The sequence below is a fragment of the Leguminivora glycinivorella genome, chromosome 1 (assembly GCF_023078275.1).
Source record: "Leguminivora glycinivorella isolate SPB_JAAS2020 chromosome 1, LegGlyc_1.1, whole genome shotgun sequence".
In the NCBI taxonomy this organism is placed as follows: domain Eukaryota; kingdom Metazoa; phylum Arthropoda; class Insecta; order Lepidoptera; family Tortricidae; genus Leguminivora; species Leguminivora glycinivorella.
This window is the reverse complement of record NC_062971.1, coordinates 25660213-25684566: the sequence shown is the minus strand read 5'-3', so window position 1 is coordinate 25684566 and position 24354 is coordinate 25660213. Positions and strand designations below refer to the sequence as shown.

Below are 24354 nucleotides of genomic sequence, written 5' to 3'. Positions count from 1 at the left end.
TAATTGAACCTACTGTTTGAGCGCCCAAACATTCACATTAACAGGTATATTTTTGTCAGCATGGGTTTTTTGATGTCGAAGTTAGTAAAAAAACTGATTAGTAAATATTCCAGTATAGTACAGTTCGTGTATTTTTCATATAACAAATTATATATTAATCGATTCGTTGCGTGTTCCATTTTTGAAAACTTTAAACTGTGGCAGTGAACAACTTGTCGATTTTAAAATGACACGTAAAAAACCTTGATGACACACCTCGCTTGTCATCCGCACAGAAAGGGTTAACCACCCAATGAAGCCGCTAAAGCCTTGATACGATTTGTTATGTATTTCGTAACTTGGGCCGCGCGCCACCGTTGGCGACGCGTACAGCCCCGAGAGCCTTCAGACAATGAAGATATCCCTATTGTAATGGTCTAAATAGGTTTTGTGCCGTGTTGTAGGTGTATTTTTGTACATGCCCACGGCTGAAGGGAAAATACCTTCGGTGAAAGGAGGTGAACCGTTTAGAAATTCACACTTAATCGTGGCAGATTGTTTAACTCAGTATGTTTGAACTTCATTTTGGTATGTTATCTTTGAAAATATTTACCAGAAAAGTAATATAACAAATAGGTCCCTACACAGTATTAAGGAAGTTGTACTTGATTGTGATGTCTAATTCAACACTTTCTGATTCGCCGCGAAGCCTAAACCATTAGCATGTTGGCTACCTGGTCAATTATTCTCGACGATTGATGCAGCGCGTTATTGGGTGACCTCAAGGACCTTTATCAAGGAGAACTGGTGATGTTCCCACATTTGTGAAGTAGGTATTTTATTTTCGTGTATAGTATAGTCGCGAAATCGTAAGTGATTACCTCAGTCCATGAACGCCTGCAACACCGGCGGGGTTGTAAATGCGTTGCCAACCATTAAAATGGGCATACGCTCTTTTCTTCTGTATGCCATTTCACCCAGATAGTATTTTATATTTCGCATTTTCAGAAACTATTTGAATTGAATCTGTGTTCGCTTACATTAAATAAGAAACGGTAGGGATTTACTTTAGAAATGAGGTAATTATACCTACATCAAGTCCTGAAAGTGCATTAGAAGTTCACAGAAGTTTTCTCTGATAATTTCCTGGAGTAGGTAGGAGATGTCTTCGCTTAAGGGCAGTGAGTAACGCCGCGGGGCGCGTCAACTGATGGGGACTTAGCAGGAATCTCTTAATTTATAGCCTTGCACTAAGCTGCGGCGCAAGTTAGGAGAGCGCGATCCTGTTCTTTAATTATTCGCTTATACCTACATACACTCTATTGATACATACTGTTTAGCCTACACTGAGAGAAAATACAACCAGTTTTCATGTTCGTTCAACAAGTTTTTTGGTTAAAATAGCGCCTACGTGCTCTTTGGTTCAAACAACAAGCTACTTGTCATTTGAATCGGCAATATATTTGAATCAACAAGTCGATTTTATAAAAACAACCTGACATATTGTTTTAAACATACGTTTAGCTGATTCAAACGGATAAACCGCAACAAGTCGAACTTGTTAAATTCACAATGCAAATTTCTCTCAGTGTAAGATATGATATGACCGTATGAGTGTACAGAGAAGAGCTAATACTGCAATAATATTACTTATTGAAATTGATTATAATTTTGCTGACAATACCTAAGCTATAACTATAGACTCAAGAAATATCAAGCTACCTATGGTTATTACGTTATTAATTAGTAACTTACTTAAGGGTGCTTTCAAAAAAAACCTCAAAAGAATGTAAAATTGATAGTTTTAGTCGGTGAAATACTACACTTTCCGTTATCCAATAGATTTATTTAATTCAAGTTTCAGTTAGAGCATCTTATTATCTTGATTTTTATAAGACTGGATTTTTGAAAACTAACTCACTGAATTAATTATGATTTTTTTCTCTAATGCACGTTTAGAAAAACTCACGTATAGCGCTGAATTAGTCGATCTTATTTGTAAAATTTGGACAATTTTGAATACTAAATCAGGTAAATTTATAATTCGTATATCCTGTACTACACTTTTCTCAGACTACATTTTTATTATAAAGTTTTGAAAAAGAGTAAACGAAGCTAAGACGAATTCAATTTTTTTCAGAATTTTTTTAAAATTAAGTGACAATTTCTTTGAAAATCTACATCACATCGAAGTAATTTTTGTACTAAATTAATCTCCAACGTTTAATTAAATTGCTGTTTTGCCTTAGTGATTATAAATTGCTATTATTTATTTCTGCCATTTTTTTCAAAACGAGCCTTCACCGGTACAATTATTACCACTTTTGGACATTTTCTCATATTTTGTTAGACCAAGTAGAAAAAGTCCTATAATGTGATATATATTTGTAAACTACTCGCAAAGCCCTTTAATTTGATAGGTACCACAGACGGTATGATCAAGCGCTCGGTTGCGATTTCACTGTTTTTCACATGAAAGCCCTCTTAACATTTTATTCAGGTATCAACTTGAATTACTTACATGACTTCATTGCTAATGTGTCCCTTTTATGTAAAATAAGGAGCGGTTGCAAAAGCATTTATCAACTAGTCTATGTGCTTCTTGAATTTTGGACTGGTATATTCATTATCTCATTAATTAAGCTGGTCTTATCAGCTGCAATACTGAGTGAAGTATTTACTTTATCGTTGCTTTGTGCATATTTTATGATTTGTTCATTTACTTATTTATATTCGTGACTGAATAGATGAATTCATTCATATCAATCACAAGTGTTATTACTGTTAAAGTTATATACAAGTAGCTTTTGCTCGCGGCTTTTCTCGTGTTAAATTCTAAAATTGCGGAATGCTCCATACAAACTTCCACACCCCATTCTAGGGAAGTAGGGGGTTAGTAAGAGACAAAAAGCCTATGTCACTCTCCATCCCTTCAACTATCTCCACTTAAAAAATCACGTCAATACGTCGCACAATATTGCTGTGAAAGACGGACAAACAAACAGACACACACACTTTCCCATTAATATTATGGAATATACATAGCCTGCAACCCGCTGTATCTTATCGTTTGCGCTCATACGCCCTGTTATCTACAGACTCATAGTGGGTGAAATAATCTGATTTGTCCATTTGCCGACCGTGGCACGGTAACAAACGGCCTCTTCGATTAACAGGATTGCTTTTTGTACTCTTATTCTGATTATTGCCAGCGTTAATCGGGTTATAAATTTTGTGTCCTTTTAAGCTTGAGGTGTATGCTGAGCTTTATATCTACTAGTAGTTTTCCTTTGTGACTTTGGGCTTATGATGTCTTTTACTCATTAGAAGTGGCTTGAATATCCTTTTCGAATCTAATTATTTATAGTGTTCACGCCGCGTCAGCCGCGTGGTGTATTTTGTACAGGATTGCGGCCGCACCGTATGAGAGATTTTTTGCGAGTGTAGAATCTAAAATGTCATTTAATTACCACAAAATGTTCCAATAATGGCTTTATTTTCTAAGGAAATAATGGTACATATGTCACATCCAATTGATATTTAACTATATACAAAGTAGCTCTGACAGGTAAATAATGTAAAACAAGTTCAAGCCTCGAATTTCGGTTTTCGCGGTTAGTGCGAGGTCCGATAACGTCCGAGGGCCATTCAAAACATATATTTGACGTCAAATTGAACGTGGAACTGATCATGCAAGTCAGATCTCAGTTTATCTCGTCCCCCGTTGTGTCGCAAATCCCGGGACATTTGTAACCGACCCCGGGATTATCGGGGCGCCCGGGGCAAAAACTGGGGCCTATGGCATTATTATCTTTCTCAACCTCCTATTAGCATGTATTTGTGTTTTGAACTTAAAACTTTATTACCTATGCAATAAAGTTTCGTTTACCTTAAATACTTGAAGATGGCAAGTACACTTGAATAGTTAAAAAGGGCAGTGCTTCGGCAACACCCGAGGCATAAATTCCGGGAATGATTCATGAATGCTGGGATGAAGTTTTTGCCTGCCCAATTAATTGGTACTTTAGGAAAATTGTCGCCAAGGTGTAGAGTTCATGTCTATGGACGAGGGTGGGTACACTGTTTCAATGTGGCTGCCGTTGTTTACTTGTGAAAAAGTGAAACTTAAAACTATTTAAATTTTTAAGCACATTAATAACATTTACTTTAATAACATACATATATGTGAACAAACAGATTCAGGTAGATATATCTTACTTAGCGACAAGAAAATTGTTTCAGAGCACATATACTTAATATCAGTTGCAATCTATTGAAATAGTCACGTACAATAACTTCTTAATCATGTTTCAAAGATCCTTTCTATCACTGATATATGTGTATTTAGTCACGAAACGGTCACGTTCGAAATCTTATCCTGTTCATAACTGGGGCAAATAATAATCGGTTAGAATACTTAGCACAATGCTAGTGAATGTGTTGGTAGTCAATAACTATAGTCGGGTGCTCACTAGCGAGCCGTAACCGTAACATGCGTGATACAGTAACGAGGTTCTAGTGTGTACGTCGCCGTTGCCGGAACGATTTCACTCATTTTGCGAGCTGTAAGTAACTGTAACTAAACAGAAACTACAGTATCCAGGTTCTAGAATGTACGAGAAGGCCCCATCACTGCCACCGGATCACAAGCCGAATCAATCCGCAGTTTTAGTTTGTAACTCCACGATATCGGAAAAATATTGTCTCTCGCTTGTGCATCACATCACATTATAGATGCTTGACTTGATGGTTTCATTCGAATCCCAAACGACTCGACACAAAGCGGCGAAAGCGGCAGCGTCTACGATATCGAACCATTGCAACTGGAATCCATACTAACCTAATAAGGTTCGATGGGATCAATTGAATTACGAACGAAACTAGTTTCTGCGCTAACAGTTAAACTGCTTAACCTACTTGTGGAACAAAGGATCGGCGTTTAATAAACCTATTTAGTTGTAAGCACAGCTGGGTTTATTCAAAGTTGAAAATTCTCTGAATCATAGCTTCGATCGAAGAGGTTAAAGCCCATATATACCTATAAATATAATTATCTTCTCTAGAAAATTTCAGGCATTTGACCAAATCCCTGACTGGGTCTAGTGAAATCACAAAATCGGTCAACAAACGCGCCACGTTTTGTCATTTTACTAGATTTGTTTAGGAATTTGATAAAATCCCTGAACCACGACAGTGAGTTGACGAAACGCACTTATAAAGTCAACTAGTTTTATCATTTCGCTAAACAAGTTTAGGGATATGATAGAGTCTCAACTGGAATATGGTACCTACATAATATGGTGATTTGATCAAATCTCTGAACTGGTTTCGTGAAATGACGAAGGCAAGAATATCATTTACCTACAATTAAGCGATTTGATCAAATCTCTACTGCTAGATTAGTGAAATGGTAAAATAAAATGACGAAATAGATATTAAAGTTCTTTATTAAACAGCTGGTTTAAACGAATACAAGGAAATGTGGAATGGGTTGTAAAGAGCTCGAAACGTCAGAAATGCAGACAACTTAATCCATTTTAAGTTCTTTAATAAACAATAAAAGAGAAAAAAGTGAACAACAAAGCTAAATAGTATATTACGATACAAGTGCGTAAAAAACGAGTTACGAATTACCTTTTTGCACGTGTATCGTACGACGATCGTATCTTACGTACATTACGATACAAGTGCGATAAAAAGGAAGTTCGAAACGAGTGGCGATAAATTTACGACTACGAGTTAGGAATTTCCTTTTCGCACGTGTATCGTACGAAGTTTTTCAGTAGAGATGGCCCTCCGAAGTTTCGACCACGACATCAGTACAGATGGTGTTTTTATACGCACTAGTGCGAGAAGTGGTTCATTATATGTCAGGTCGAAACTTCGGATGGCCATCTGTACTGAGAATCATTGTACGATACACGTTAAAAAAGGAAATTCGTAATTCGTGTCGATTTAAAACACGACCGAAATCGCCCCTTGTTTCGAACTTCCTTTTTTTCTCACTTGTATCGTAATGTACTATTATTTTAATTTAATTTCTTATTTGTTACAACATTTTGTAGATTTGTGGCATCTCGAGTTACACATAACGTTATTTTTTTTACAAGCACATCTATTTGTTTTGCACTGCACTTTCGATTTTTCACAAGAACATTTCTTGAAACCTTGCCCTCCGAATAAAGATAACTTGGCTGCTATTTCCCGTAGACTATGCTTCGTAGGAATTACTGCAGGAAATGAAGATGTACTTTGCTGTAGCGCGTTCCTCGGAAGCCAGGCTTTTATAATTCCAGCAGATGTGCCGATTTGAAACAAGTTATTTTTAATGTTTAAAACATTCCCGGTACATTATTTCCATCTAATGGACCTCTATCGACCTTAGGGACGTCCACCAAAACACTTGATTTAATTTGAAAGTCTTTGAATTTGTGCAGAGATATCTCTTTCATTATATCTGGCGATTCTTTTAAACACTTTGCCGCTCGGTTCTAATACGGTTTTCTTTTTCGCATAACTTGCATTCAACAACTGAGCCATAACCTCCTTCTCCATCTGTAATTATACAAATTTCATGCACTGGATATCCACAAATACCACACGTGTGAGCTCCAGTACACTCCATTTCACAAACTACGCAGAATACTTATCTTTTTTTCACTATTGTCTATTCTGCTGTTTAAAACCATAGATTCCTTATCATTGGTTGCAATTTCAATTGTTATCTTTTATCTCTCCCTCCATGTCCAGTAAATTGATGACATGTTTTAAGTATGTCATAAAATTCGTCCATAGAAACGACTTTTACAACAGGGTCAGAAATTGACTTTCTCTTCATTATCAAATATTTTTGAGTTCCAACCTCCATGAGATCGTATTTATTTCCATAATAGTACTGCTTATTTGTCCGTGGTATCTTCAATACTGGAGATAATTTAAATTGTTCGATAGCCCCGATAGCTTCTGCAATCCTATCACGAGTCCATAGGGTTTTTCTTTACCTTGTCTGTCATTAAAACATGCACTAAGTTTCATTAAACTGTTTTTCACACACAAACTGGGTCTGAGATTGATTTTCACTAGGGTCCGAAGCCATTTCACATAAAAACTTGAACTTTCTACAGAAACAGCGCGAAAATTAGTGACGTAATATTTGTTTACTTGCCGCTATTACACTAGCTGCGTGCGAATGCGTCGGAGCCGGCCGGCCGGGAGCGGGGGAGCGGGAAGAGGCGGGGGTCAAACGATCGCGCGAGCGAGCGGATCAGTCTGAACTATGGTTGAGGTTTTTGTCTTTTCCCTGAATTGGTTTAGTGAAATGATAAAACTAGTTGACTTTATAAGTGCGTTTCGTCAACTCACTGTCGTGGTTCAGGGATTTTATCAAATTCCTAAACAAATCTAGTAAAATGACAAAACGTGGCGCGTTTGTTGACCGATTTTGTGATTTCACTAGACCCAGTCAGGGATTTGGTCAAATGCCTGAAATTTTCTAGAGAAATGATCAAATGGATTCGCCATTTTGTCATCCTGCGTGATTTGATCATATCCCTTAGGGATTTGTTCAAATCTCTGTTTTGGCAATTTCCCTGCGACATATATATTTATTTACACTGACGATCTCGGAAACCGCTCTAACGATTTCGCAGAAATTTGTTATGTGGGGGTTTTTGGGGGTGAAAAATCGGTCTAACTTATCCTTAGGTCCCGGAAAACGCGAATTTTCGAGTTTTCATGCGTTTTTCTTCGCGCGCCATCTCGTGTGCAGTAGTTGTACTGTTAAGACAGAATTCTTTCGGTCGATGTAAGTACTATTTATTGCAAACACTAGATGGCGACACAGGTCAAGGCTAAAACGAATAGCAAATACACTATTTGAGTTTTTGTGGCGAAATGCGCGCCATCTCGTGTGGAGTAGTTGTGTTGTTAAGGCTGAGAATTCTTTCGCTCGATGTAGGTACTATTCATTTTTGAACTAGATGGCGACACATGTCAAAGATACGACAGAACCGAGCGAAGCTCGGTTGCCCAGATATTAGTAGGTATTAATCGAGGCACAGCTACTAGTTAATGCAAATAGACTACCTAGGTATTTGATATTTATTATGATCAGTTAAACAAGCCGTGCACATAAATACAACATAAAAAGTTGATACAAGTCATTGTCTCAATCTTGAGGATGGATTACTAATTCAACAGTAGAGGTATAATGGCATAGAATACCGCAGACTATGTCAATTGCGTAGCATTTAAACGGAGCAGTGACTATTTTGTAAATGATCAGTATTTATACGTCTGCCTACATAAGCACATCGTGAAAGGGCATCATTTCGCTGCCGCTACCTCATACAAATAGTAGTAGTAATATTGTACCTATGTATATTAAAAGCGGACCCCAGGCTCCCATGACCCGTTGCAAAAGAAATGAGGATGAGTTCGACTCGCACTCAGCTGGTTTTTTGTGTAAAAGTTTAGGTTTCAAATAAATAATATAATCTTATAATCATGTTAATAGAACGGTTATCAGCAGCCTTACCACGATCTTTTTAAAAACGATTCAAACGCAGAGCAGTTCAGTTTAGGTGCCTAAACTGAGCGTCTCAATTTGCTACCATGACCTCCAATGTTCAGAGTCGAAACTGAACCGCGTACAAGTGAATGAAAGACCGATATTGTCTCTGGTCCGCAACTGAATCGTTTTGACAAGAAAAGGATGACGCTATAGGAATCGTATAAATCTATCTCGTATTCCCCTTGTGACGTTTGATCGTTCGAAAACCTGGAACGATTACTAATTTTTAATTTTATTTTATTCTTAGAACTGGAAAAAGAAACATTTAAAATATTTAAATGTAAAATTCACAATAATTACAATGATTTTGTGTAAAATATCGTGTGTTTTTGAACAAAACTATAAATAAATGATAAATATATATATAATGACAGTTCGTTAAAGCTTATGTTTAGAACATCGCGCCCTTGACTAGTAGGTAATTAATAATAAAGTTTTTATTTATGTATTTGAAGTGCTGTGCTCGGCTATAGAACTCGCAGTGTTTGGATGATATTTTAACAAATATGTAAGTCATTAGTATTTGTAGGTAGCTCACTCGTGTCTAAATTTAATGTATATCGCTAAGTTATGCTAGACCTAGTTGATTCCTTAGCCATCCTAGGCATAGTTTGTCGCAAGTGTTAACATGACTCCTTGCATATCGACTAAAAAAGGATCAGACTTTTTCTCGCTCTTTTTGATTTGCGTTTTTGCGAAAGTTGCGAGATCATAGGGCACTCTAAAAATGTAAAAACGTGTAGTTAGTTGGAATAGTTGGTCCGTAAATATTACTAAACAAAATCATAAAACTTTATATTTTATTATCGAATCGGTAAGGATCGAAAAACCAAAATAATAAATTAATCAGGTGATGAAACTAGCTTTAGTTATATTTTCTATCTCCTACTCCTTATAAAAACACAAAACTATTTAGTATCGCTAGTGTTACAACAAAGCGATTCAGAATAATGCGGTAAGTGAGTAACTTTTTATGAATCGCTAGCAGTTCTCGAAAAGTTTGTACAAAAATTAAGGAAAAAGTTAAATTTGTTTTTATTATTCCTTTTTTGTTACCAAGATTTATTTCATGAATTGAGATTTTAGTAAGTTTTATTTGGTCATTAAGGTTCTCGAAATCTATCAAAAAGATAATCTTACGAAAGTCGACTTAATGTATATCCCTAAATGTTGGTAACAAAATAGGATCAATTAAAATTTGCTGACGTGGCTATGTACAAACTTTTTGAGAACTGCTGAGTAATAGGTTGTAAATTTTAACTGAAGTAAAGGATTGAGTACCTACTTTTATGGAGACTGACGTGTTTGTTCTTGGAGAGAAACATTTTATGAAACAAAAATAAACTGCTAAAAAGGACCTTACTTTTAAAGTATTTGTTTTGTTGAAATATAAAAAGTCCCCAATCCCCTATAATCTACTTCAGAGTTGCCACTCGCAGAACAGTCTGTGCTTCACCGAAAATTCCACCAGTTTGAAGACGCGTTTGTCTGACTGCCGATATCCAGCTTGTTTCTCTGAATAGCTCGAGGTGTAAAGGCCGGGGGCCACGCACTAGGCTGTCTTTTGTCCTCGCCTCGAGTGCAAATAGCCTAGCGTTTTAATTTCAAAATGTCCGCCACTTCGACGAAGCTTATTTCGCGCAGTAAGAGCGATGGAAAATTAGGAGGAATATTTTAGATTAGAATGTGGCTACTGGTCGTTAATATTCGTTGATTTGGGATTAAAATTACCAATTTAATATGCAGTTCTCAATTTAATAAACCACAATACATACTTTGTTGCCTATAATAAATAATAAGAGATAGGCGTAGTATTCTTATATTGGTTTATATTAAGCCAATATGAAAATCCGCTACATATTTTATAGTTAAGAATGTGTTCAGAAACCAGATGCGATGCAAAACTTAAATTGCAACCACAGTTTCCAGGTGAACTGATCTGATTTATTTTAATAGGTACATATGTGGACGCGTCTAATACTTTGTAAATGGATTATTTTATTTACCCACGTTACAGTAGGGTTACTCCATCTGTGTTAACGGAAGACTCATCCCGGCAATATGTTTCTTAAGTCATCTACTCTAATTCCTAAAACCAAATGTATTTTTTGCAAGTTCAGAACTTTGTCAACCCTTACCGAAACTGACAAAAAGTAAAATTTAAACCCATAATTTTCTTGCCAAACGTGATCACATCTCCCGTTACCAACATTGTCTTAACCATTCCTTTCCCGTGTTCACAAAGGCAATTTCGTATTAAAGTGAGTGCCAAAAATGCCGCGAACATTTGCCATATTGCGGGGTAATTTCAAATTACACTCGGTTCACTTGGCCCAACCCCCCACTTGTTCTGCTTTCAGCCACAGTGGTGGAAGTATTCAGCGAGGCTGAGCGAGTGGATGTTTATATTTTCAAGGTTCGATATATTTGATGACATGGGAGATCGATGTTGTAATGGATGGTACTTAATTTTCTATAATTCGTTGGTTTGCTAGAAAAACTACCTTCTAAGAATTTAAGAAATTTTTATATGCAAATTTATGAATACTCGTGTCATCTCATGTTTTATTTCAAGCAGCTTATATCAGGTACCCTGACCGACCTCTCGAATAGTCAGTCACCTATACAGTCAACAGTCAGTCTGTAATTTGTATCTTTTTCATATGTATACATTTTTCAATATATTAATAACAGTAATATCTCATTTTTATTTAAAATAAGAGATAGAGGTCTAGACGTAAGTATGTAGTTTCTTACACTTTAAGTTTTGCATATTTCTTTACTGTTGGTTGTTTCACTGTGCTCCTTTCACGAAATATTTACTTTGCTTCGACAGTTTATTGCCTTTTCGAGCGTTAGTTAAAATAATTATTGCGTTATCCTGATTTATGAATCAAATGTTAAGAAAACTGCGGGGAAATGTGACCATATAGACCGTAATTTATTTATGGAATTAATAGCATTGCTTTCAATTAGAATAGGATTATTAGATATAATGTTGCAGTAGTGTTGGGTTAAGAATTTCACCATCGTAGAAGGCGACTGTGGGATATGGGTTAAATTGTGGCGTTGGCAATGTAGCAATGTCACAGTTTCGTTTTCTTTCAACCCCTTATTGGCAGAAATGAGTAATGCCTACCCCTTCATGGGACACAGGCGTGATTGTATGTATGTATGTAATGTTGCAGTAACTAACTTTATAGTTATACTAATCACTAAGTTACCTACTCAACCACGCTATTGTGTTACATATTTTGTTTAAGGATCGTTCTAATGTTATGCTGTTTTTTTACTATAAATATTTTTATCAAAACCAAGACCGTCATCGTAAAAAATCAAGTTTTTTTATTTCTTAATATAGGTACTTTATGTGGTTTTTGTGTAGAAACAGAAAGTATTTTACTATTTCTGCTTCTGGTACGAAAAATTCTTATTACAGAAAAACTTTAGGTAAACATAATTCACCTTTTCGGATTTATCTTTTTGTTACAGGTGAGTACATGTTTATTCATCATTGGTAAAGTAATTAAATAAGAACTGGGATCTGATTCGTTTTTTAACATACAGTGAATTTGACATCAAATTCTCTAGATATGATATAGATCGGATCCCAAAACATCGATGCGCGCCACAAGGCCGCTTTACTCTCGACATTTGCGACACTCGACATTTACAAAAGTCTCCCGGGCCATCACTACAACGTTACAGTAATCTCATACGATCCCTAACACGGAGTAGTCAATTAATGTACAAAATGCCAGTGGCTCCACATGAAGCCACTGGTTCATACTAAAACAGAAACACCGGTATCGTACCGGTTGGGTATACCGAAGTATATAACAAGGGACGAGTCGATATGATGGAACTTGACAGCGGACATAGCCTCGCCTCGGTAAGAGGTAGACCGAACAAAATGACGCTTATTTGGTCAGAAATAAATAATATGACATTTAGTTTCCCGTTATACAGTTTTATGAGAATAATGAAGCGTGATAGTACTTAGTTAGATTTCGAGTTTTATTTTGTCTGTGTGCGTCAGGTAGCTAAATACCTACATAAAAGGTCATAAAATTCTAGTCCTACGAGCATAGTATATTTTTATATTTGTCCGTTTATACTCTCTAAACGATACTGTTGTTTTATTCTCTCCTAGTGCATTGAAACTTACACGGTAAGTAGCTGCTTAATATTGCCTGCATTCCTGCAAGTATTTTTTGTTCATTATTACATTAACTCTTTTTACTGTATGCTCATGCGGTATTTAATCCAAACAAAATGGGCATTAAATACCTAAACAACTACATTAAAATTCACACGCCTTGAGCTGTATCAAATTACTAAAACGGACGCATTCTAGTCTTGCTCACCCTCTCACGACAAACCAAACTTCCTTTCACATTCATAGCCAAATTCGAACCTTATCTCACTGTTTTTAGAGGGGCGCATTATTGTTCAGTGAATCCTAAGTTGGTAGATATAAAAATCTGTTACAAGAGTGTTTGGAATGACGTTTGCATTACGGGGGTCACGAGCCCCCTCTGGGCTATAGCGCCCTCTGTCGGCAAAAAGACGTAACCAACACCATTTCTTTTCTAAAACATGACATTCTCCGTGAAAAAGGCGATGCGGGCTAGAATTAAACGGGTCAGTGGGCAGGTAAATATTGAAACGCAAACAAGTTTAACTCACTTTAATGCACCAATGATATTTATATTTTTCCCGGGGGGTAGTAGGGGAATTCGTTTTTAGATTAAATTTGGACGTGCTCTGATTTAATTAGCTATGGTTTTTCATTATAATAACATTATATTTTCCTTACTTTATGTTATATATTTATTTAATTAGATACAATTCTCATTTTGTCGTAAAAAATATGATGGTGGAGATATGTTTAGACAGTATTTTATATTTGTTTATTTGTACATTTAGTTTTAACCACAATTTTTTTTAAACATAACCAAAAAAAATGCAAACCTTATCCGCCACATGCTTCGTCAAAACTCAGATTTTGTACATTAAACTTGTTTAGAATTTTATATTATCTTTTTAATTATTTTTTATTCTTTTCAATATCTCGTACGAATGATTTTAAATGCAGAAGCAATAAAGCGATCCATAAAATAAGGCCAGCAAGATGATAACAAAGCATAATGAAGTTGTTTATTCGAGCGATAAAAACTAAAACGAGGGGCGAGTAATAGCTTTATTTAGGGATCGCCCTGGAAACGTATCGTCACGATTGATTTGTCGTCTAATTAATGCAATATGGATAAACCCATCAATTGGACGTAGTTAAGTCTAAAAGGCCTAAAAAATTTACGAGTCCATTCGATACAATGTTTTCGCGATGTTAGATCTGTAGTATCAGTAAGTACTTGTAAGTAAGTAGTACTTGTAGGTAAGTATTTTAAACTAACACATAGTAGTAACAACTATTTTGCTAGGTACCTATTTTTTATAGTGTTGTAAATATGTTTTACTTGTTTTACAATGGTTACCCTTCGTTACTTAACCGCTCGTGCTGGTATAGATACCTAAACAATGATTACAATATTGAACCCTCGAGCATAACGAATAGTTTGAAAAGTGGAATCTTGAGTGATGCGAGGGTTTCAAGGCACGAAAGTCAAACTAATTTTGCCACCGAGTGAAATACAATTTGTTTCATTACAACAACATGATAAAATACTAATTATGAATACAACAAACTAAATCAATCCATCAATTAATTAAACGTGGATCATTCATCACACACATGAAGTAAAAATTTATATGGAATTACTTTACAAACGAACGACCTATGACCATGAACAATATTTTTTTTAAACTTATAATATCCCTTCATTTAAATACTTCTCAACAAATGTAGCCCCGAACTAAATTAAATAATATACATATATAATTAAATATATAATTATATAAATAAAATAAAATATATCGTTTTGATTTCTACAGAGATATTGTATTTTACTGTCGTAAATTCGGCGAATAAGTTAATTTTTTTACATAAAACGCTGTTAGTGTGAATTGTTCATTAAATAATTAATCATTCATCAGGAGGTGTGAACTCTTCCTGAATGTCGGAGAAAGAATCTTCTCGAATTGATTTAGTGTTGTTTTACCCAATTAGCCCCGCATTTGAAAAAGGAACACTGCTTGGATTCTTTGTTATCGGAGCTTTAATCGAACAGCAACACAATAATTGCTGTAACTGTAGCTAATCTTTATTTTTACTAGCAAGTGAGATACAAAGAGGCTGTCACTTAAATAGCGGATTTATTAAAGCCTAAGAAGTCAAATACAGTTCTTTCGTGTACCGTCATACCGGGTGGGCCCTGTAACTAAAGCAAAAAATTAAAATGTAGGCTATGCTCCTTAAACTGACCAACATTTGCTCAATAACTTGTATTTTAATTTTTATCACCCTTGAAAGTTTTTCCTAAGAGGTATTGTGAATTTTGTTAATTCTAAAGAGTGACAACGCCAATGACAACAATATTAGTGTTCATTTAAGCTAATATTTATTTTGTATGAAAAATTAAAAATTTAAAGACTTCATTATTTTTAAAAGTCGCTTAACAAATCTTGGTCAGTTGAAGGAATATAGTCTACAGTTTAATTTTTAGATTTTGTTACAGGGCCCTCCTGATCCTTTTTAGATTTTGTTATATTTTTAGTACCTACGATGTTCCTAAAGGTTTAATGATCTACAATAAAATCCGACAGAGTAATGCATAACATTCTATCATAACGACATCCGAAATGATACCAACATTTATCTTAATGATCATGATCCTACCCAGTGAACATAATCCAGATCATTACATATAATATGTACTTGGCGAGGTTATTCATAAATCTCCTTCTTTTCCTCATTGTGTTAGTTAATAGAAGAAAAATTGAAAATATGTGTGGTTTATTCTTCTTTTTCCGCATAATAAACCCAATAGGTGAGTCTCAGTATTTCAGACAAGCACTTTACGTTATTAGATATGATATTTCAATTTAGAGATCTTGTAATGTAACACCTTGATTCGTAAATAATGTAATTACTAGGTTCCGTATAGAGCAACATTAAATATTTTCATAAAATATATATTCAGGTATAAGTTTATTTGTTCAGTTATATTTTCATGAACTTGAACGTATATATTTATATTAAGAATATGTTTCATCATAATTCTATTTACTATATATAACACGTATATCGTCACTACTTTTTTAAATAATCTCGTATCTCACGCTGTGCCTCAAAGTTAAAAGGCAGTAAGTCTATATGCATTCCATACATACTTACTACAATTTTCTTTTCGTTGACAGACGAAGATACAAGTTTTTTTAAAAGTAGTGACGATATGTGACAGACTTGGTAATTCTTCCCAGCTAGGCATACAGCTAAATCAATCTAGCACAGGTACAGAGACGAACGCGAGTGTACACATAAGCTCGATTTCCCAACTGTAGCATGGCTTCCCCTATCGGTATGGAAGCTGTGCCGGCATGGGGGATGCGCCAGATAAACTGAAGTTCAGGATTCAGTGGCACGCCGACCGCGGCCGAGGAAGCACGCGGGCCCGCGCCGCGTTGCGTTGCATCCTATAGCGTGTATTGTAGTGGCTGGTATATTATTGTGGATGATTTGTCGAGATCGGTGAGGCTTTACGTTCGGACTTTTTTTTTGGATGGGGGTAGGGAACATGTAGATACAAGTTTATTAAAGGGTTTTAATAAGTTTGGAGCGTTTCTGTATAGAAATAATCTGTATGTTAATGGTCGTTTGATAAATAGTAAACAAAAATATTTTTGTATTGATTTAAACTTTCACACTTATAAGGTACTCATTATAATATTTTAGGTAGTTATAATTTTATTTGATATTATTAAGCCATTTTTTTTTAATTTCGCGTTACATACAGTTTATATATGAAATATTTATGTTATTCAGAATCAGGAACTATTTCAAACTTAAAAATAATCCTAATGTTTAATCCTAATGTGTGTGTGTGTTAATATTGGATCCTTTGATCATTTTATCGTTATATACCCTATGAAAACTGGTACCTAACGTGTTGGAAATAAAAACCTCTCATTTCCTACTTAGAGACATTCGTAGCTCTCGATTCTAAGTTACAAAACTTTTTTCATAAAAAAGTGTAGTGTACAGCAGTCAATAAAACGGCATATAAAATAGTGGTGTAGCTGTAGGTTAAGCTATCAAACTTTATAAGATAAGATAAGATGCTTTATTTGTTAACATGAGTAAATTATATATATGTATATGTTTTTGATGGATATCTCTGAATTATACGTACGTGTTACGCTGGTTTTTCGAAATCGGAATCATTTGTCCGTTTTAGGTACGTGCACCAAGATCAAAAGCGCGTGACCACTTTTTGAATGAGTTGCATTCATAATATGTCTAATGTGTATATGTAAATTCCGCAGTGGGGCATCGTTTATCATCAATTATCCTTACACTACTTTTGCTAAAATATTGAACTAATTACTTCTATGATCGTTTTACCCCGTGGGTATACCTATCGTCCACGTGCTATCATTATTGAGTAAGTTTTGTACTGAAATGTACGAGTACGTGATTCAATCTATCTAATCGGTATTAAGTTATAACAATCCAATGTCAAAACATAGGTAAGTACACAATAGTTATTTGAACTGTCTAATGTTCAATACAATATCAGCAAAGTAACTAAATCTTTCTTTAAATACAACCCCACCCACCAAACTGTTGTTCGATTTTATGAGCCAATTTCAACCGTAAAAAGTATTTTTCCCACTTTTCGTACCACAATTACGTTAAGTGCAGAAGTTTCTCGAAAATACCGTTGTATTCCAGTAAACCTTAGTACTGAAGGGAAATAAATGCTAAATGGAATCGGCTGTTTTCTTTTTCTTGTTAGTTTTTATTCCTGATGGTGGAGTTTAAAGGAAATTCTACCTATTAGCATTTCTGACTAAAACAGTTTTATCATAAGCTTTATATAATTACAATAAAAGAGTGCTAACCTTTGCGTTTAACTCATTAGGTAGAGTGTAAAATGAAATTTCATGTAAGGTTCTATTTCTGTAAACGAAATAAAGACTTAACACAATAAGCCCTTATTTGTAGGTACTTTAAAATTAAAATTACCAATACAAAAACTTGGTTCTAGCGCTCTTCAGCTACAAGCACTATTATGATCGCTTCGCTCGCTTATTGCTGTTTGTTAAATGTAATCACACCTATCTACTGTTTAGTAAAATTGTTGTTAGTTAAAATGAATTTTCACCAAGCGATTGCGCAAAACTAGTACGCGTTTTTACTTAAATAGGATTTTATAATACCTATTTACTTAGATTAATAACGTCAGTAATACATATTGTCAGTAATATACATTAAATTACATGCCTGAACTTATGAACAACTCTTTAACATTTGCTGAAATTTTCAAGCTCTTGTTTCTTCATTTTTACAGCGTGGAAAATTAAACTAACTTTCGCTACTGAAATATTTTTCCTTTTCGACTGGCGCGTTCAAGCGAGCATATTTTCCGTTACTTATTTAGTGGATTCTTGTTGAACTATGCTATCGGAGCGTTCAGTATTTTCATTCTTTAGGTAAACTAGAAAAGTAGGTATAGATTGTGACAAGTAGCATTAGTACGAAGTTTTCACGCGGGTAATGATTTATTAATGATCAATACGATACCTACTTCGTTTTTGTAGGCAAAAGTCAATGTCAAATGTTTTTTGGATAATAATCTAATATTATTCTACATGTTTTTATTTGTTAACGTAACATTTGATCCAAACAATAGTTAAGCCTACTTCATGAATAAGTTTTAAGCTTATGTTTTTTCTAATATTGGACTCAAATTGGAACAGAGGAATAATAGGGATCATCATTCCCTATAGTTATCATTTTCCCGGTTATATCCTGAGTTCAACTACCTCATCCTTAGGTTTTGCGTAGGTACTATTTCCACAATCTTCTGACTCTATGTCCTAAAAATTAACATGATATGAAATTAACAACAATATTAACATAAACAAACTCGGAACAAAACAATATTATGAACACAACAAAATAACTAAGATTTAAGTTCTATAAAATTCATCACAACTTTCACATACACGTCAGTATAACAATAGCGAAACAATCATAGCAACATACGCTAATGAAATTTATACCCCGTAAACCCTCGCGGTTGTTTTATAAAGTGCAATAATCATAAAACCGCACGAGTCTGTCCCCCGCTACAGATGCTTTTCATTCCGTGAATTGGTCTGCAATAAAGATACGTTTTTGGGGTTTGTAGATATTCATTACACGTTTTTACAATTGGATGGTGATAAGCAATAATGTGTCAACCCACAAAAACTAAAAAAATGAGATTTTAATGCCATGTTATAGCTGGATTTTTAAACTTCTATTTGCAAAAATGACCTTTTCATTTTGAAAATTTTCACTATCCCAAAAGTTAAAAAAATGGTTAACACAAATCCTTTATCGTGTGTTGCCTGTTTTGCATTAATGTGTCAAGAACCTTAACTTATTATAGTAATTGGCAGAAGACATATTTAAATTACAATAATGTGTTATGAGGGTTGACTCAACGATTTTTTTACACTTGACTCATTCTTGCAAAACGCAAAAAATGACATAGTTACCCACTATGAGACTTGAATGATTATTGCAAAATGATATTTTATTCGTTGTTTTATGCTACGACCCGTGTTATAAAACATAAGTCATTATTGTTAAATTATATTCGGGTCATAAATTGTTCGTTTTTGGTGTAAGTACCTACCATGACACTATATTGTAAAATATAACTGTTCATATTAATTTATGTTTGAATAAGTTATGACTTAGTCCATTAGTATATTTTTGCACATGAATGGTAAATTCAGTACGAAATTGAACATTTTAAGTCATGACATGAATATACATATTCGTTATTATAATTTGCAAACATTTTTTACAAGTACGTGTTTATATAAAAATCTAATATAAGCTACTATTTTTTTATAATTACTAATTACATTAAGACGTGTTAATGTATGCATAAAAATATTGTTTGATTTTTGAATACTTACTGAATGGTAGTTTATTATTTTGTTAAAGATATTTTATGTTTTGTTCTTGTACAAGTTATGAGTTATTCATAATTTAAATGACTTAGTCTATTTATTAGCGTAAAAAAATATTTTGTTGTATATTTTAGATAAGTAGTTTATTTTTTTAAAGATGATTATTTGGTTTTTGTAACGATTTTTTGTTGAAAAAGCACAGATAATTTAAATATGTGTCTAGAAATGATCATTACTCTAATAGTTAATTTATAGTATTTTATTCAACTGGCGTTTAAAGGAGGTCAAAAAATATGAGTGGCGTACTTTCCACGAGTATTTTGGTCAGTTAAACACCATTGCATACAATACTTTTACAACGACCATGCACTTAGTTTTTAATAGTTTTTTTTAATAATTCTCGCGAAATTCACACTGTTTCCTGTACCTACTGCAAAGGTTTGCACTGTCAGCTCAGCTGCCCAAAGCCTTCCCGCGCACGCACGCAGTATCGTTAATGCAATGCGTTGCCATGATTACAGAACCAAACAATGCGTTTTCAGTTTTTTCGATACGCACAATCCTGTAAATGACGAATAACAGTTCGGGAGCAGAAAAATCATTAAAAGGTTTGATTAATAAATAATGTATTGATTCCTACATACCTAATAACATAAGTGACCATGACTGATATGTTACTTAACACTTATAAAGTTAAAAATATGCATAGGTAGAGTATTTTACAACAACAATGTATGTGCTTTAACATGTTTATTTAAGGCTCATAGATATTTTTAAACAATTAGCAAAAGTGGGTTAAGTATCATAACACAGTCTTGAAAAAGTTTGACGTCGTCGAACAATTCGCAATAAAAGAAAAGGGCATTATTTCGTCAAATTGAAGTTTGTTTTGAAATTAAGCTACAATAATCACTACTACTGAACGTATTATAGCTGAAAAACACAACAATCTATATAAAAACAATTTTTTTTAAGAGAAACACAAAAAAATGTGAAAAAATCTTTAGACGCCATTTTCTCAAAATGGTTGGCGTGTGGGTTGACACATTGTTGCTTATCAGCATCCAATTCATCATATATCATATATGTAGCTATTGTAACTTTTTGCTGATGAGAATGAAATTTAAATTCAAAATCATTTTGTAAGTAGAAAAATGTGTATACATATTTATTTGACGACCGGTCTGGCCTAGCGCGTGTTACCCTGCCTGCTAAGCAGCGGTCCTGGGTTCGAATCCCGGTTAAGGCATTTATTTGTGTGATGAGCACAGTAATTTGTTCCTGAGTCATGGATGTTTTCTACGTATATAAGTATTTGTATATTATGTATATCGTTGTCTGAGTACCCACAATACAAATCTTCTTGAGCTTACCGTGACTCAATCAATCTGTGTATGCATGACGCTTGTTAATCACATTAGATAACAGACTGCTATAATCAGGTGCTTATCCTAAGAACATTTTTTTTATTGTTTGTGTACTTCCTATAAATTTACTTATACGCTTTCTATCAAATTAATAAAGCTAAATTAATTTCGAAAACTAATTCATGAAATTCCGAAACCGAAGTTAATAAAGAAGCTTCTCTAACAAATTGGTTAGACTGAAATGATGGTAGGCGTTACGTTAATTCATAAATTAATTAAAGTTGGCCGGCTTCTGGAGACAAAGTTGGTTGTCATTGCGAATGATAAGCAGGGTTCATTAGGATTCACCCCATTGACTCGTCTGACCCGCTACGTGGAGCTCAGGGTGAAAACAGTATGAAAATCGGAGGTGAAAATAATTTACCCCTGCATAATATGAAAATTATAATAAAAATGTACGCATTGTTATAAAATATTTGATATTCGTTAAGCCAAGCTTTTTAAAAACCTAAATGTTAAAGAACGTTAGGGATGAGCAGAAAACAGTTTCGAGTAAAAAAAATATATATATTTTGAAGAGACTACATTTCCGATTTCTAATAACATCAAATATAGCAGCTCGGTAAATTCACCCTAAAAATCATTACTTTGAATTGCCACAACAAGAGAATTTAAAAATCTGAAAATACAAAAAATATGTCATAATAACGGCATCAATAGCAACATACCTAATTATTTAAGTAACAAATACGTATTTATTTACGTTTGCTAGACGTAACAGCCAGGTAGATCTGATGGGCACTAAATAATGTACTATACATACTGTTGATATAACAACATTATGTATAGTACATTATTTATAGTTTGTTCAACTTTTAAAAATATATCACCTACTTATATTAAATCCTTGAACTGTTCGCACTGTTTCACATCACTTTACTATCTCTCGCTTGGGCTAACGAGTGGGTCACTCCAGATTTGTCTACGTAACTCAGATGATAATCTGCGTAAACTCGGCGAAGGGGTTCAGGAAATTTTAGAGTGGCGTTCTTAATCAATATTACTCACGGACGCTTAGTTCCTGGAACACCTTGGAAATAAAAATCAAATATGGCATCCAATTTATTATGTAGTAGGTACATATTGTAACTACTCATACGGATCATGTACATTATATACGAGTATGTAAATAGGTAGTCAGTAAATAGATAGTTTACCTGAACCAATGTAAATATTAATGTGTCGATAATTCAATGAATTATTGCGTACATTATTAGTATTACTAGTACTAGACAATGCCCATAATTCCATATTTATTATTTACTACCTACGAGGCTCACAATTCAACTCAAACGTACAATGCCATCAGAACAATATCTGAGCAATTCCCGAATAGTTTGTACATTTGGATCACGTCTCCGATTTTGATAAAAATTGGTAGGCTGATAGAGTCCATGTTGCTGAGCAAGATCCACTAGGTGTCCCAAAATGTCCTAACGCGCTCACACAATTTCAAGAGATTTGGTAACTCCTTGCAGCGGCAGTGAGTGAAATTCGTAATTTGAGTCCTTTCTTGTCTTCTTCTTTTAAGTCCAACTTACGCTTTACTGTAGATTTCTAATAGGTTTTCCTGTAATCTAAGTAATCTAAGACAGACAGACAGACACACGAGTGATCCTATAAGGGTTCTGTATTTCCTTTTTGAGGTATGGAACCCTAAAAGGCCTTACTCGTGCTAGTACATCTAAAGAAAAGTATTAGTACCAATACCATAAGTAAATAACATCATTTCGGAGGTTAGTGTTTAAAACTTGTTCGATTAAAATTTAAAATATGTGTAAAAATCGTGAAGGTATAAAACAGTGTTTGAAATCATTTTGATATTCGAATGAACCTGCAAGCTAACAATTTGAAATAACAGGTACTTATTTTAATAGTTACGAGTTCTGTGTTCCAACAAGAATAAAAAACAAGAACATGAATAAACAAACAATCGCCATATTTTAAACTGTAAAAGTTTAAAATTTATTCACTGCTTAGCGAACATGTTTAATTACGGGAACAATAAAAAGCTGGTCATAAATTTTTAACGTCTTCGCCAAACGGGAGTTCTATTTAGTCCGTTTGCGACTCCATTAATGAAACACTCGAGGTAGGGAGTCAGAGGATATCTATACGTGCGAGTTTCTAGACTATATGAAAAAGAAATTTAACTTATATGAAGAATATAGCTGTACTTACATTTTAAAGACAACAAGATAAAATATTGTTTTAAATAGCAATACGGTACGGTCAACATAATACTAGTAGATTACAGTATTATTTTACAATAGTAATTTTAAACGCATAAAGCAAGAACGACGGGAAATTAATTAGAGTAAATTTCAAAGGCATTTATGCACCTTCTATTGTTTTACTACTCAAGTTAACGGTCTCCAATTAAAGTTGGCAATTACTTAGTTAATACAATGGCAGAATATGTCGTAAAATGAGAGGCATAACGCCACGTGCGATGGGCATAAATCTGAGATATACGGCCCTATTCGAATTTTAATACACGTCAAACATTATATACGATATAGATCCGATATCTTAAGTCAAAAGTGACGTTATTTCAAACAATAACGTTGAGACGTCTTAACTTATTTTAAACATTGAATCAAATATCTACAAGGAGGTTGAAATACTTTAAATTGGCAGTAAATGTAACGAAACTTATCAAAAGACCTTTATATATTTTACCTACTGTAATACTACTTTTATTATTTGAGTTTGTTTTAAAAAGTACGTTAAAATAATGAGTCACAGAAAATGTATGTAATTTTTGGTTTTAGAATGTAACCGTTTGGGGCGCTGTTATCTTTTTCTATTAAAAAAATTTTGTGACATTTACAATATCAAGTAGCGTATTAAAAAGTCATGGTAGCCACATTATAATATTCCAGCCAATAAGTAGTAAATTTCACTAACTCTAGTGGTCGTGAAGAGTGATTTAACTTTTGAAGTACAATGAGTGTCAAAACTGTCAAGTCTTAAAAATGGCGTCGTTCAGTCATCAAGAAACACAGTCCAGCCCTGCCAAGGAACTACCAAGGTAAGCCTTCTTACATTTAAGCTGTACAGTTTTTAATGACAACGCGTTTTCCCTACTTTTACTTAGATTTCCTTATCTCCTCTGTTTTAACTCTTGGTCACTATTTAAAACAAAGAGATTACCTGTATAGGTATCTATAAGTATATAGGTATATTGATCCCCTTTAAACAACAAGGCAATTTTTTACTAAACTCCTTCTTGTTTTTTAGTAACCGTATTTAAAACAAAATAAAACAGTTAGAATTTTAACA

The 24354-nt window shown here is 34.2% G+C and overlaps 1 protein-coding gene across 5 annotated transcripts in view; it reads left to right on the top strand.

Moving 5' to 3' along the window:
• LOC125231216 (kinesin-like protein CG14535) overlaps positions 1-24354 on the top strand; it is a 330022-nt gene that overhangs the window by 202427 nt on the left and 103241 nt on the right. For 2 of the 5 annotated variants that reach the window (XM_048136623.1, XM_048136606.1), the window contains exons 1-2: positions 16108-16202; positions 23985-24103. The exons of 1 other annotated variant lie outside the window; for it this stretch is intronic. In XM_048136623.1, coding sequence (XP_047992580.1) covers positions 24048-24103 — 56 coding nt within the window. In that variant the 5' untranslated portion in view covers positions 16108-16202; positions 23985-24047. Of the gene's footprint in view, positions 1-16107; positions 16203-23954; positions 24104-24354 lie in introns of those variants that run through there. 2 more of the 5 variants (XM_048136614.1, XM_048136637.1) reach the window with 2 other exon arrangements.